The sequence below is a fragment of the Schistocerca nitens genome, chromosome 4 (genome assembly GCF_023898315.1).
Source record: "Schistocerca nitens isolate TAMUIC-IGC-003100 chromosome 4, iqSchNite1.1, whole genome shotgun sequence".
NCBI lineage: Eukaryota > Metazoa > Arthropoda > Insecta > Orthoptera > Acrididae > Schistocerca > Schistocerca nitens.
In genome coordinates, this window is record NC_064617.1 from 600018064 (window position 1) to 600033991 (window position 15928).

At 42.9% G+C, this 15928-nt stretch overlaps 1 protein-coding gene across 1 annotated transcript in view; it reads right to left on the reverse strand.

Annotated features, from left to right (window-relative positions):
• The window catches only part of LOC126252459 (putative inorganic phosphate cotransporter), a 159038-nt gene that overhangs the window by 62624 nt on the left and 80486 nt on the right, over positions 1 to 15928 (reverse strand). The window contains exons 6-7 of the mRNA XM_049953354.1: positions 6668 to 6829; positions 3353 to 3485 (exon numbers count right to left, since the gene is read on the reverse strand). Of these exons, the coding sequence (XP_049809311.1) occupies positions 3353 to 3485; positions 6668 to 6829 (295 nt within the window). The remainder of the gene's footprint in view (positions 1 to 3352; positions 3486 to 6667; positions 6830 to 15928) is intronic.

Consider the following 15928-nt stretch of genomic DNA (forward strand, 5'->3'; position numbering starts at 1 on the left):
ACACTGATAAGGAGAAGGGACAGGATGATAGGACATCTGCTAAGACATGAGGGAATGTCTTCCATGGTACTAGAGGGAGCTTTAGAGGGCAAAAACTGTAGAGGAAGACAGAGATTGGAATACGTCAAGCAAATAATTGAGGACGTAGGTTGCAAGTGCTACTATGAGATGAAGAGGTTAGCACAGGAAAGGAATTCGTGGCGGGCCGCATCAAACCAGTCAGTATACCGATGACCAAAAAAAAAAAAACATAAAAGGTGCACTTAGTGTGCCATGCAGCTACTTCTGCACCACGAATATGTGAGCGTGATGGAGGGTCCAGTAAATAAACTTTCTTTGTTTCTAGAGAATGACAAACGTCAGATAGTTTTGGATACCACCGTTGACCAATGCCCGTTGCTGATCTCCCTGGCTCAGACTAATCTGGGAAGGTGTCCGCAGCTCGTGGTCTTGCGGTAGCGTTCTCGCTTCCCGCCACGAGGTCCCGGGTTCGATTCCCGGCGGGGTCAGGGATTTTCTCTGCCTCGTGATGACTGGGTGTTGTGTGTCTTTCATCATCATTTCATCATCATTGACTCGCAAGTCGCCGAAATGGCGTCAACTAAAGAGGACTTGCACTACGGCGGCCGAACCCACTTGGGGACCTCCCGGCCAACAATGCCATACGATCATTTCATTTCATCTGGGAAGGTACCAACAATCAAATCTGGATTCCCCCCAAAGGCAGTAATGTCAAGTGTTTGGCTTTTTATTTATTTCATCTCAAAATTTCTTCAGTTTAGTAGGTAGTTGACCATTAACCTGACATACTATAATGATTTGTTGAAGGAAGTATTGAAGATGATTTAGTATGTACATGATAGCATAAGAAGTGTTTGTGTTTTACTATAACAAACTGATTGTAAGGATACTAATGAAAACAAAACATTGAGCGTAATAAACATTGTAGAATTTAAACTCTAAATATTCCTTGTTATTTGTAAATATGTAGAGTTGTAAGAATTTTGGATGACTCTACATATTTCCAAACAACAAGGAATGTTTAGAGTTTAAATTCTACAATATTAATTACACTCAATGTGTTTTTTTTTTCTGTAGTAGCCTTACAACCAGTTTGTAGTAATAAAACGGAATCACTTTTTATGCTCGCTCTGTCTCTCTCTCACAGTGCGCGAATATATATATATATATATATATATATATATATATATATATATATATATATATATATATATATATATATATATACTCCTGGAAATGGAAAAAAGAACACATTGACACCGGTGTGTCAGACCCACCATACTTGCTCCGGACACTGCGAGAGGGCTGTACAAGCAATGATCACACGCACGGCACAGCGGACACACCAGGAACCGCGGTGTTGGCCGTCGAATGGCGCTAGCTGCGCAGCATTTGTGCACCGCCGCCGTCAGTGTCAGCCAGTTTGCCGTGGTATACGGAGCTCCATCGCAGTCTTTAACACTGGTAGCATGCCGCGACAGCGTGGACGTGAACCGTATGTACAGCTGACGGACTTTGAGCGAGGACGTATAGTGGGCATGCGGGAGGCCGGGTGGACGTACCGCCGAATTGCTCAACACGTGGGGCGTGAGGTCTCCACAGTACATCGATGTTGTCGCCAGTGGTCGGCGGAAGGTGCACGTGCCCGTCGACCTGGGGCCGGACCGCAGCGACGCACGGATGCACGCCAAGACTGTAGGATCCTACGCAGTGCCGTAGGGGACCGCACCGCCACTTCCCAGCAAATTAGGGACACTGTTGCTCCTGGGGTATCGGCGAGGACCATTCGCAACCGTCTCCATGAAGCTGGGCTACGGTCCCGCACACCGTTAGGCCGTCTTCCGCTCACGCCCCAACATCGTGCAGCCCGCCTCCAGTGGTGTCGCGACAGGCGTGAATGGAGGGACGAATGGAGACGTGTCGTCTTCAGCGATGAGAGTCGCTTCTGCCTTGGTGCCAATGATGGTCGTATGCGTGTTTGGCGCCGTGCAGGTGAGCGCCACAATCAGGACTGCATACGACCGAGGCACACAGGGCCAACACCCGGCATCATGGTGTGGGGAGCGATCTCCTACACTGGCCGTACACCACTGGTGATCGTCGAGGGGACACTGAATAGTGCACGGTACATCCAAACCGTCATCGAACCCATCGTTCTACCATTCCTAGACCGGCAAGGGAACTTGCTGTTCCAACAGGACAATGCACGTCCGCATGTATCCCGTGCCACCCAACGTGCTCTAGAAGGTGTAAGTCAACTACCCTGTCCAGCAAGATCTCCGCATCTGTCCCCCATTGAGCATGTTTGGGACTGGATGAAGCGTCGTCTCACGCGGTCTGCACGTCCAGCACGAACGCTGGTCCAACTGAGGCGCCAGGTGGAAATGGCATGGCAAGCCGTTCCACAGGACTACATCCAGCATCTCTACGATCGTCTCCATCGGAGAATAGCAGCCTGCATTGCTGCGAAAGGTGGGTATACACTGTACTAGTGCCGACATTGTGCATGCTCTGTTGCCTGTGTCTATGTGCCTGTGGTTCTGTCAGTGTGATCATGTGATGTATCTGACAGAAACAATAAAGTTTCCCCTTCCTGGGACAATGAATTCACGGTGTTCTTATTTCAATTTCCAGGAGTGTATATTCGCGCACTCGGACTTCGCAGTACGAGTCCTCAAATTTCCGACAATTTTGCATTTTCGAATTTCCTACCAGTGCCATACTGCAATCTTTTCTTAATTCCTCGCCATATTGATGACATCATAGCCCCTGCATCTAGGCAAGGCTCTAGCCCGCTTGTAGGAAATCCAATGAGAAAATGTCGACGTGTGCCATTGTGCCTGTTTCTCCAACTACACTGTACCAGTTTGTTATCCAGTATTCAGTATTTTTAGATCACTGGAGAGCTTTAACAGTACTCGTCAGTGGGTGCAGTCTCATTCCGTTTTGTTTGTCTATCTGCTCAACTTCTTTTCCCCATTTGCTCAACTTCTTTTCCCCACTGAGTACGCTTAAAACATGCTTGCAGGACGACACAGTTTATTAGATGTTTTACTGTTTAATTTAAAACTAAACATTACTTTCTAGAGAAGCAGTTGTATGCTTCAATAAACTGTGGGACTCCCTGCAGTTTTGCTTACTGAAATGGAGTAAGATTTTGAAAAATAGGAAAAGCTTCGAAGCAGTTGTGAAGCAATGTGTTGCATAGTATTACTGCTGAAGAAACGTGAAACTACCATTTAGCATTTGAACTGTGGGGAATCCTCATCTACATATTTTTTAAATCCATGTAGTGTCTATTAATTGCGTGTGGTGAGCAGCTGGTACTCACTAATGCCGTTGAAGATTTTGTAGCCGGAGAGAGGCGTAACCAGGCCTTTCTTGATGATCACGTCCAGGATGATGCTGGATAACACACTCGCCGTTCCGCCGACCACGTAAGGCAGTGCCGACAGTGCTGCGTTCTGCAACAGTGGTGCAGCACATTAGTTACACAGTATGTCTGCGATTTATAGCCGGATCGGAGAAAACTCCTGATCTTAATGGAAGCATTCGTAACCCATGTCCACCATCTCACAATCATATCTAGATTTGTGTTTTAAAAAATGTTGCTACTGCCTAATGTGAATGACAATTCGGAAACAAGTAGGATTCATATGGTACATTTCTTCGTTTAGGTTCCCTGCGATGGAAGTAAAATTATAGAAGATTGTCAACTATTGTTCTATTCGTGCCCTTCCAAAAATGACAAAGCCGGTTGATCAGGAGATTAATGGTGACGTGAAGGTTCACATGGAGGGAAACAGTGATCTCTTTCCTGTCAGTAATAGCAAAAAGTGAGCGATTACATCCACATTCCTATATTACACATTTAGTATTAATTTAAGAAATATGAGGTTATAAGAGTGATATTTCACTCTGCAGTGGAATGTACGTTGTTTTGAAACTTCCTGGAAATGAAAGGTGTGTGGCGGACTGGGACTTGAAACTGGAATCTCTGCCTTTCGTAGACAAGTGATCTGCCAACTGAGCCAGCCCGGCGAGATTCGCGACCTACGCTCACAGCTGCACTTCCCCCAGCACATCTTTTCCTACCTTCAGAGTTCTCCCGCATACCTAGCCATACTAGCATTCCCCGGTTCGAGTCACACGTGTGAAGGTATTGATAGTATACGTGGCCTTAAAAGTTTTAATAAACGTGACGTTACTTCCCGTACTTTTAGTGCTGTTGAAGTATTCAGTAAGGGCATCTGTACTTCTTCTTATTATTATTCAACAAGGCCTTTTTATTGAGGACCCATGGACGTCGTAAGGTGGTTCAAGATGAAGCTACACTCCTGGAAATTGAAATAAGAACACCGTGAATTCATTGTCCCAGGAAGGGGAAACTTTATTGTTTCTGTCAGATACATCACATGATCACACTGACAGAACCACAGGCACATAGACACAGGCAACAGAGCATGCACAATGTCGGCACTAGTACAGTGTATATCCACCTTTCGCAGCAATGCAGGCTGCTATTCTCCGATGGAGACGATCGTAGAGATGCTGGATGTAGTCCTGTGGAACGGCTTGCCATGCCATTTCCACCTGGCGCCTCAGTTGGACCAGCGTTCGTGCTGGACGTGCAGACCGCGTGAGACGACGCTTCATCCAGTCCCAAACATGCTCAATGGGGGACAGATGCGGAGATCTTGCTGGACAGGGTAGTTGACTTACACCTTCTAGAGCACGTTGGGTGGCACGGGATACATGCGGACGTGCATTGTCCTGTTGGAACAGCAAGTTCCCTTGCCGGTCTAGGAATGGTAGAACGATGGGTTCGATGACGGTTTGGATGTACCGTGCACTATTCAGTGTCCCCTCGACGATCACCAGTGGTGTACGGCCAGTGTAGGAGATCGCTCCCCACACCATGATGCCGGGTGTTGGCCCTGTGTGCCTCGGTCGTATGCAGTCCTGATTGTGGCGCTCACCTGCACGGCGCCAAACACGCATACGACCATCATTGGCACCAAGGCAGAAGCGACTCTCATCGCTGAAGACGACACGTCTCCATTCGTCCCTCCATTCACGCCTGTCGCGACACCACTGGAGGCGGGCTGCACGATGTTGGGGTGTGAGCGGAAGACGGCCTAACGGTGTGCGGGACCGTAGCCCAGCTTCATGGAGACGGTTGCGAATGGTCCTCGCCGATACCCCAGGAGCAACAGTGTCCCTAATTTGCTGGGAAGTGGCGGTGTGGTCCCCTACGGCACTGCGTAGGATCCTACGATCTTGGCGTGCATCCGTGCGTCGCTGCGGTCCGGTCCCAGGTCGACGGGCACGTGCACCTTCCGCCGACCACTGGCGACAACATCGATGTACTGTGGAGACCTCACGCCCCACGTGTTGAGCAATTCGGCGGTACGTCCACCCGGCCTCCCGCATGCCCACTATACGCCCTCGCTCAAAGTCCGTCAACTGCACATACGGTTCACGTCCACGTTGTCGCGGCATGCTACCAGTGTTAAAGACTGCGATGGAGCTCCGTATGCCACGGCAAACTGGCTGACACTGACGGCGGCGGTGCACAAATGCTGCGCAGCTAGCGCCATTCGACGGCCAACACCGCGGTTCCTGGTGTGTCCGCTGTGCCGTGCGTGTGATCATTGCTTGTACAGCCCTCTCGCAGTGTCCGGAGCAAGTATGGTGGGTCTGACACACCGGTGTCAATGTGTTCTTTTTTCCATTTCCAGGAGTGTATTTATGTGTGGTGTACACAATCTGCTGTACGTAAAAATGTGCGACTTGTTGGCGATTTTACTGTATATTATCATAATGAAGACTCCTGATTTGCCAAAAGCAGAGAAGCGATTCTTGGTGTCGCAGCTCTCAGGGGCATCCTGCGATGCTCTCTGTGTGAGGCACCCCTGTGCATCTCTGGGAGTCGCAGCTCGATTGCGTAGCCCTCCTCACAGTTGTATGTGTCCTGTGGCCTAGGACCCGTTTCTCCGTCAAACTAGCATGTTCATACTTCTGACATTCAAACCTCCACACAAGCGATAAAAATTTATAAAGTTAAAAAATTACGGTTTCCGAAATATGTATTTGTAATTTAGTAGTACCGGTTCAGTTATCGATCCAAAAGAAGGATGTGAAATACCTATCTTATTTTGTTGCCTCTAGCCTCGTGCCGTGCGTCCATTCGCTGATATATTACTTCCGACTGCAGCAGAGCTAGCGCTATCACCTGATTATACGGTGAGGTTATCGTCTGAGTTCAATGGCCGATTTCCTGAATGAGTTGTACATAACCAAGTGTGGCGAAATCATACTTCAGCGAGGCAGGAGATACCACTCTGTTACATAACAGAAAGGGAACAGACGTACGTAACAGGTCGTTGGTATGAACTTAGGGCAAACATGAGATGATGCTCGTGATTATCCGAGCGTTCTAGGGCGCTGCAGTCATGGACAGTGCGGCTCGTCCCGGCGGAGGTTCGAGTCCTCCCTCGGTCTTGGGTGTGTGTGTTTGTCCTTAGGATAATTTAGGTTAAATAGTGTGTAAGCTTAGGGACCGATGACCTTAGCAGTTAAGTCCCATAAGATTTCACACGTATAACATAACAAAACATGAGATGAGTTTTGTGGATATGCTTACCTTGCGAATAGGAAACCTGAGGATGGTCGCCATGTAGGTGGGTAGGTAGGTGATCTGGCCGAAGAAGTTCCATCCGATGCCAACGTGCATCATGGCGCACGCCCACACGCCAGGGCACTTTATGACGGAGCACCACGGCACCGGCGGCCTCTTCCGCTGGCCCTGCAACACGGGAAATAGACTCACTCGGATGGACTTGCATCCAGATGACTAGCAGACGGAAATCGTATCCGAAGACTCACAGGCTGAAAGAGATGAGCAACAAGAAGACCGAACCAACTATTGTACAGGGAGTTCCAAAGTGATCTTTACAACTTTGATCTCGTATATTTCAGAAATGAGAATAGGTAGAAAGATGCAGTTTGCGGCATAATGTTCACACACACAGATAAGATTTTAGTAACACGCACACACACACACACACAGATAACATTTTAGTAACCGTTTAACAGATTTCAATGTGTCCGCTATCTGTAGCATACAGAATATCTAAGCAATATTTCCTTTCTCCGCATGTCCGACGTAGAATATTCTTATTAACGTGTGTATTGCTACCCCGAATCAAACTCGCATATCCTACAGGTCCCGCAGGTAAACACCATCCTTCACAAAATTCAAAGAAAATGCTCTAATGGGATTATGGCTGGACACTTTGGGGCCAGGAAATTGACCCTCCTCTGCCAATCCAGCGACCAGTAAATGTGTCATCCAAAGCCTTCCTACCGATCGAAGACCAATAAGGATCATTTGATTGTGTGGGTAACTCCGTAATATTGCCTAAATTGGAGCAGTACGGGATAAAGCAATATTTCGTCCACAAAGGACGGCGTCATAAGGACTGCGACTGTCGATAAATATGAATAAAACAGTTTTCTGAGCCAGCCACATATTTATTTTGCCATCAAGTGTTTCGATGGCGCACACCACCATCTTCGGGTGGAGAACTGTTTAGTTATGTAGCTGGTGTTAGGGAAGAGCATTGACGCCTTTCCACAGCACCAGACCAATTTCAACACAGGTTACGTAGCGTCTTTTGCTGGTGGTAAAATTGTGCTTTTAGAAAAGGCACTGTTAAACTAAAAAAAATCTTGAATTTATGAGAGGAAAGTGTATTTACAGTGGCCGAGCGGTTCTAGGTGCTACAGTCAGGAACCGCGCGACCGCTACGGTCGCAGGATCGAATCCTGCTTCGGACGACATGGATGTGTGTGATGTCCTTAGATTAGTTAGATTTAAGTACTTCTAAGTTCTAGGGGACTGATGACCCCAGAAATTAGGTCCCATAGTGCTCAGAGCCATTTGAACCATTTTTTGTATTTATAGGGAAAGTATAGTTGAAGAAAGGCTGCATACTCCTGTTTGTTGTATGTGCTCTCCACTGTAAACTTTGTTTACGAAACGAAGCCTGTGAGGAACAAGAAAGATTACTACATGGTGATGGAATCGCAGATTAATCGGTAAGCATTTTAAATTATGGTTTCGAGAATTTGTTTTTCAAACGCGTTTGTCTCGAAATGACTTTTTTCACATTTGCATGCACTCTAATATAAAAAGTATATAATCGATCCTTATGAAAATTGATAGTATGACTCTTTATAAAATTACAAATTATATGAACCAACCAGTGAGATGATATCATAATTTTAAGGGTTTTTTCATTGCATAATTACAGAAAAATTTCATGAAAATCGAAGTAAATTGTTCCAACGCCTGCACAATTTTCAATTTTGATTATTTTCACCTGCATTGAGGTTCACATTCTTAGAAAATAAGTTTTTAATGTAAAGTCAAAACCTTTTTGATTTCATATGGAACTCGGAATGGCTACAGTGCACGCAATTGGATAACTATATTCACAACCTTCAGCGGACATCACAGCATAACTTCGTTATATTTGGCTGAAATTATTCAAAAAATTCACAAAAACTGTTCGAAATATGAATAAAATGATGTCACAATTTTATTAAATTCTCATTAATTGTACCCACCAAAAAAATATCCCAAAAAATCAATGTCAAACAGCCTCCTAAATTGGTTTCCCCCCTTAAAATGTACATGAATGTAAAATTGTGCGCTTTGAGACATGGCAGTCATATTTCATTCCACTGTCCATGCTCATTATTGACTGTGGTATTACATCATACGTAAGTTAACGTAAAAAGTAATGTACTGTTTATTAGGGGTGAAAAATACACCTACAATATTTTCTGTTCGTTGATGCAATCCGCATAGCAATCAAACTTATGTTTATACTTCGGTTCGTAGTTGAGAATTTCAATATACTTTTAGTGCTTTAAGTCCTGCCCTGCCTAGCAGAGTGTCACGACTTCGTAGACAGTATTTTGGGAAAACAATTATTGTGTACTGATGTCTCCAGAAAAATGTAGACACTTTTTGATAGTCAATATTAGTGGAACAAAATTAAACAAAATGACACACCGCTACAATTCTTGCAGGGGAGGGGGGAGCAGAGGTTATGAGTGAGGTTATTTTATGTGATAAAAAAGTGACCCCCATTATCAGTCGAACGACGTCGCTGCGGATGAACTGGTAACAGAATTACGGCTGCCAGTGTTGCCCGTGTGATAACCGCACGGGACGCCTCGATTGTTTCTTCTAGCTAGTTGCAACCGAGCAGCGCTGGAAGCAGGACTTGTTGACGTTTTTAGTCGGCTAGAACTTTCCTTATGCACATCCTGAACAATATCGTTGGCTTCAAATTTATCAAGAATACAATAGCTTGGCGTTGTACCTCCATCGTGTTTTCTTAGTTTCAATGCCACATCAGTACGTCCTTGCGTTGCTCGAACAACATCTTACTTTATTCATTGCTGCACTGTCGTCTGCTGGAAAACGAGCCGCAAGATCTGTTGAGAGAACAATGGACAACGCAACGCGCAAAACGGCGATGGTGTGTCATGTTGTTCCGAAGATGTTAACTATCAAAGAGTGTCTACATTTTCTGACCGCTCTGTTTTTGCGGATCGTATGAAGACTCCATGAATTCTGGTAATAGGCACACTTGTTTTGATCGAAAACACAGGGCCTCGACAACACAGTCTGTTTATACTGGACGAGTTTAGTATTTATTTGCTAGCCAAACATCTCATGCCTATTATTTGATTCAAAGTATACGAATGTGTCGCCAGAAGGAGCTCAACGACAGCACAGCTCGTGCGGTGAAAGAAAAGCAGTGGAATTTTAGGAAGCTTCGTCAGTGAACTCTCACTCCCGACTAACAAAACAAATTGCTGCCAGTCAGAGAATGACGGTGCTTGCCTTTGGCTTAGCTAACTGCCTCTGCAGCGAGCCGTTTTCTGTACAGATATACTTGTGCTTTACACCTTACTTGTAAATACCGCTGGAAAACTTGTACATAGGTGCAAGAATTATAACTTCGCAAAAAGGAGGACGTCAGTTCCCTACGTTTACAACAACAATGAGTCGCAATTAGACCCAGTTACACTCAGTGAATAACAAATTGAATGATTACACTGGCTCAGTCATAAGTAAATCATGTGGTACACTTTGATTGGTTAAAATATACTGGGAAATGAAGGCAGTCTACAAAGGAGGTAAAACGATCTTGACTGGCTGAGCAGACTGCTCTAGAGACATCTAATCGACTGAGTAGTCAATTACTTCTTTCTAGAACACCCTGCTCAATCAGCCCAGCACCTATCTTCATCGCGGACTAGAGGGTCTGAAGATGATGTAAGTATAATAAATTGAAACGGGTCACCAGTTTAAGTAAAATATTTATGCGATAAAGATTGTTTTTGTAAAATTTCATTGATATACCTGAGATCGCTGTTTTCTGTTCCAGAAAATGTTTACTCACAGATTTAATTGACTTATGGAAAAGCGTCGCCGAAATGCTGAAAGTCGGCACTGGTTGGACGATAAACGCCAGTTATCTCACGAAAGACTACCTAAGAAGTTTCGAGACCCAATATTAGGAGAAGAATCCCCAAATAGAACGGAGCCTCCTACAAGACAAGATTAAACTAACTGCAGCGCAGACGCAGGCATTTTGTAGCCATCGGAAAAATGCTCCTATCCGACCCCAAAAAGGCACATATACCGCTGTTTAAGAGACTCTCACTGGTAAGTGGGGTACCAGGTACCTCATTCCACCTTCCTCAGCCTCTTTAAAAATTTGCCCAAAAATTATGGCATGTCAACGTATTCATGCTCTTTTTAACGTGCAATCCACCTTTCACTCCCACAAACTCCTCAAACTCTAACTCGCTCACGCCCACAAGTCCATCCACTCCCACTTGCCCATTGTCACTCTCTTATTCATCCCATCTTATTGTCATTATCTCTGTTTCTCTCTAACCGTCGTTGTCTCCTGTCTCACAGTCACAGTCCCTTCGTTCTGTCCCAATACTACTGTCTCCTAACATTGTCACTGTCTCCCTCCTTCTCTCTTTTACAGCTACTATCTCATTCATTGCTTCCCACTGCTGCCGTCTCTTCTGTCACTTTCTCTTCCACGTTGTCACTGTCATAGACTCTGTCTCTCATAATCACTGGTTCTCACGCACTTCCACTTTTTCCTTCTCTTTATTCCTCTCTCACTGGCGTTAGCTTCTTCACTCTTTTGCTACCACTGTTCTGTCGCTATTGCTGTGTTTCACTGCCACTGTGTCACTCTCTTTTTCTCACATTAACACTGTCTTCTGCTCTTCTATATCACGACCACAGTCTATTATCTTCCGGTATTATCTACTTTCACGTCTTTTACCCACTGTCAACGTCTCCTCCTCTCTCAGCATAAAAAGAAGCGAATATGTATGCATGCCAAAATTTTTGTGAAAATTTTTGAAGGCACTGATCAAGGTAAATGGAGCAGTTGGTACCCACTTTACCGTCAAGGCCTTTAAAGCAGCAGTATATTCGCCTTTTTGTGTTCTGATAAGAATATTTATTCTTTGGGTGACTTCTTTTCCTTGCTACAGCAAAACATGTCACTCAAATGAAAAGAATTTTATAGATCAGAAAAACTTTGATTGTTTACTTACGTGAAATTGAAATAACACAAAACTAATTTTACGTCTCAGATATGATTTTTTCCATGTACTTCGGAACCCTTCTGATGACGGTAGAGGCTATTTCTCCAAGCTATGTCACTTTATGAACAACATTTTCGCATCTCCACATGATTTTACGTGCATATTTTACTTGTGCAAGTACGATAATTTAGATCCTCTCTGTATCTCTCTGTATCACGGAAACGGATAAAGATATCACGAAAATTTTCAAGTTCTTTCGAGATCATGATCTTAGGACTATATCGTAAAAATTACAGCCATATACTGTGCATAGCCGTCTTGGATCCGGTGTTTAGTTTTGGTACCCAAAAACCAAATTTTTCGGGTTTTCTAAGAAATCGCCAATGAACTAAATGATGCCTCCATAAGCCCCTTAATGCGCACCGTAGACCATGTCTAATGCAAAGTGAACCAACTGATTTACTTCATTTGCGAAATCTGGATGAAACTTCGATCCTGCACTATAAGATATTTACCGTAAGACGATCCTTCTGTTGAGTGTACACCTGGCCCCTAGCCCAAGGGCTATCCAACATTCTTGATCTCTTTTATGTGCAGGGGTTTGCAACACACCATGTAGTAGTGCATGTTATCGCAAACACACCAGTTCTTCTTGTACTCAGTAAGCGAATAGTAAATGAAGAAACCCTAACATCTGGTCCAATGCGTTCTCTATCATGCAGTTCGCAATTGTTTTCCGAGTATGTATGTGGATGTAGATACGAGTTCGGTGCGCGACAAATTTTTCACTTGGCAGCAAGAGGGAGGAAGGGGAGGAGCAGTTGCCCTCTTCAGCCCCCAGCGAAGAGTTTAAGTAGTCCAGGACCAAGCGAAAGTAACGTCAATGGAACGGGAATGTGTGAGACGACGATGTTTATTAATCGAATTTAATAGTGACCGATGCATCAATATAGATTGTAAGAGGAAATAGTACGTGTCGTACACTTTAATGTGGCCTTTTCTGGTTGGTGAAATTTGGCTGACTTCGGGGCACTATGGAATGTTTACGCTCGTTGCAGATCTTAGTTGCGCAGCAATATTGTGCATCGTATCAGTAAGGTATCCATTATGAAAGTAGTGTTCAGTTGTGTGTGTTACTTTGCCAATTTTACTAATTATTATTATTATTATTTCTTTACTTTCTCAGACGTTAAGTCTGGTTAAGTATGGAAAGTGACGCGGACCTTGATCAAGCGTCACTTCCTATTAACTGTACGGAATGTGTTATATTGCATTTAGGAACTTTCGGGTAATTGAACATGTATCAATAATTACGGATTTCTGTAGTTGTATATATATGGATGTAGCTGTATTGCATTGATGTACTGGTGGATATTGTGTGGTATGACTCCTGTAGTTGATAGTATAATTGGTATGATGTCAACTTTATCCTGATGCCACATGTCTTTGACTTCCTCAGCCAGTTGGATGTATTTTTCAATTTTTTCTCCCGTTTTCTTTTGTATATTTGTTGTATTGGGTATGGATATTTCGATTAGTTGTGTTAATTTCTTCTTTTTATTGGTGAGTAAGATGTCAGGTTTGTTATGTGGCGTTGTTTTATCTGTTATAATGGTTCTGTTCCAGTATAATTTGTATTCATCATTCTCCAGTACATTTTGTGGTGCATACTTGTATGTAGGAACTTGTTGTTTTAAAAGTTTATGTTGTAAGGCAAGCTGTTGATGTATTATTTTTGCGACATTGTCATGTCTTCTGGGGTATTCTGTATTTGCTAGTAATGTACATCCGCTTGTGATGTGATCTACTGTTTCTATTTGTTGTTTACAAAGTCTGCATTTATCTGTTGTGGTATTGGGATCTTTAATAATATGCTTGCTGTAATACCTGGTGTTTATTGTTTGATCCTGTATTGCAATCATGAATCCTTCTGTCTCACTGTATATATTGCCTTTTCTTAGCCATGTGTTGGATGCGTCTTGATCGATGTGTGGCTGTGTTAGATGATACGGGTGCTTGCCATGAAGTGTTTTCTTTTTCCAATTTACTTTCTTCGTATCTGTTGATGTTATGTGATCTAAAGGGTTGTAGAAGTGGTTATGAAATTGCAGTGGTGTAGAGCGATTGCCTTGTGTATTTTGCTAGTTTCTGCTCGTTCTAGAAATAATTTTCTTAAATTGTCTACCTGTCCATAATGTAGGTTTTTTATGTCGATAAATCCCCTTCCTCCTTCCTTTCTGCTTAATGTGAATCTTTCTGTTGCTGAATGTATGTGATGTATTCTATATTTGTGGCATTGTGATCGTGTAAGTGTATTGAGTGCTTCTAGGTCTGTGTTACTCCATTTCACTACTCCAAATGAGTAGGTCAATATTGGTATGGCATAAGTATATATAGCTTTTGTCTTGTTTCTTGCTGTCAATTCTGTTTTCAGTATTTTTGTTAGTCTTTGTCTATATTTTTCTTTTAGTTCTTCTTTAATATTTGTATTATCTATTCCTATTTTTTGTCTGTATCCTAGATATTTATAGGCATCCGTTTCTTCCATCGCTTCTATGCAGTCGCTGTGGTTATCCAATATGTAATCTTCTTGTTTAGTGTGTTTTCCCTTGACTATGCTATTTTTCTTACATTTGTCTGTTCCAAAAGCCATACTTATATCATTGCTGAATCCTTCTGTTATCTTTAGTAATTGGTTGAGTTGTTGATTGGTTGCTGCCAGTAGTTTTAGATCATCCATGTATAGCAAATGTGTGATTTTGTGTGGGTATGTTCCAGTAATATTGTATCCATAATTTGTATTGTTTAGCATGTTGGATAGTGGGTTCAGAGCAAGGCAGAACCAGAAAGGACTTAATGAGTCTCCTTGGTATATTCCACGCTTAATCTGTATTGGCTGTGATGTGATATTATTAGAGTTTGTTTGGATATTAAGTGTGGTTTTCCAGTTTTTCATAACTATGTTTAGGAACTGCATCAATTTAGGATCTACTTTGTATATTTCCAATATCTGTAGTAACCATGAGTGGGGTACACTATCAAAAGCTTTTTGGTAATCAATGTATGCGTAGTGTAGTGACCTTTGTTTAGTTTTAGCTTGATATGTCACCTCTGCATCTATTATCAGTTGCTCTTTACATCCTCGTGCTCCTTTGCAACAGCCTTTTTGTTCTTCATTTATAATTTTGTTCTGTGTTGTATGTGTCATTAATTTCTGTGTAATGACTGAAGTTAATATTTTGTAGATTGTTGGTAGGCATGTTATGGGGCGATATTTAGCTGGGTTTGCTGTGTCTGCTTGATCTTTAGGTTTCAGATAGGTTATTCCATGTGTAAGTGTATCAGGGAATGTGTATGGGTCTGCAATGTAACTGTTAAATAATTTAGTTAGATGTGAATGTGTTGAGGTGAACTTTTTTAGCCAGAAATTTGCTATTTTATCATTTCCAGGGGCTTTCCAATTGTGCGTAGAATTAATTGCTCGGGTGACTTCATGTTGCAAAATTATCACTTCAGGCATTTGTGGTATCATCTTGTATGAGTCTGTTTCTGCTTGTATCCACCGTGCATGCCTGTTATGTTGTACCGGGTTTGACCATATGTTGCTCCAGAAGTGTTCCATGTCTGTTATGTTTGGTGGATTGTCTATTTTAATGTGTGTGTTATCTATTGTCTGGTAAAATTTCTTTTGGTTTGTGTTGAATGTTTGGTTTTGTTTCCTTCTATTTTCACTTTTTTTGTATCTTCTAAGTCGTTTGGCCAATGCTTGTAACTTCTGCTTCTTTTCATCTAATTGCTCCATTGCTTCTTGTTGTGAGATTTTACCTAACCTTTTTCGTTTTTTGTCTGATATTTCATTTCTTATAAATTGTGTTAGCTGTCCGATGTCTTTTCTCAGTTTTTCTATTCTGATCTGTAGCCTGTGTTGCCATGCTGGTTTTGTGGGTTTCTTCTGTGTGTTGGTTGGTTCTGATCTCTGCCTAGCGTGTATATTTAGTGTAGTGAGTGCTCCTACATAAACCAGTAGTTGTAACTCTTCCATTGTTGTATTTTCATTTATTTTGTTGTGTATGATTGTGTTGATAGTTGTTATTGTTGTTTCGACTTGTGGGTTATTTGGTGGTCTATGCAAGAATGGTCTAATGTCTGTATTTGTGTCTTTGTATTCTATATATGTCAGCTGAAATTTCTCTTCTATATCTAACATGTGTGTCACTTCGTGTTCTATTTGTGCTTGTTCTGG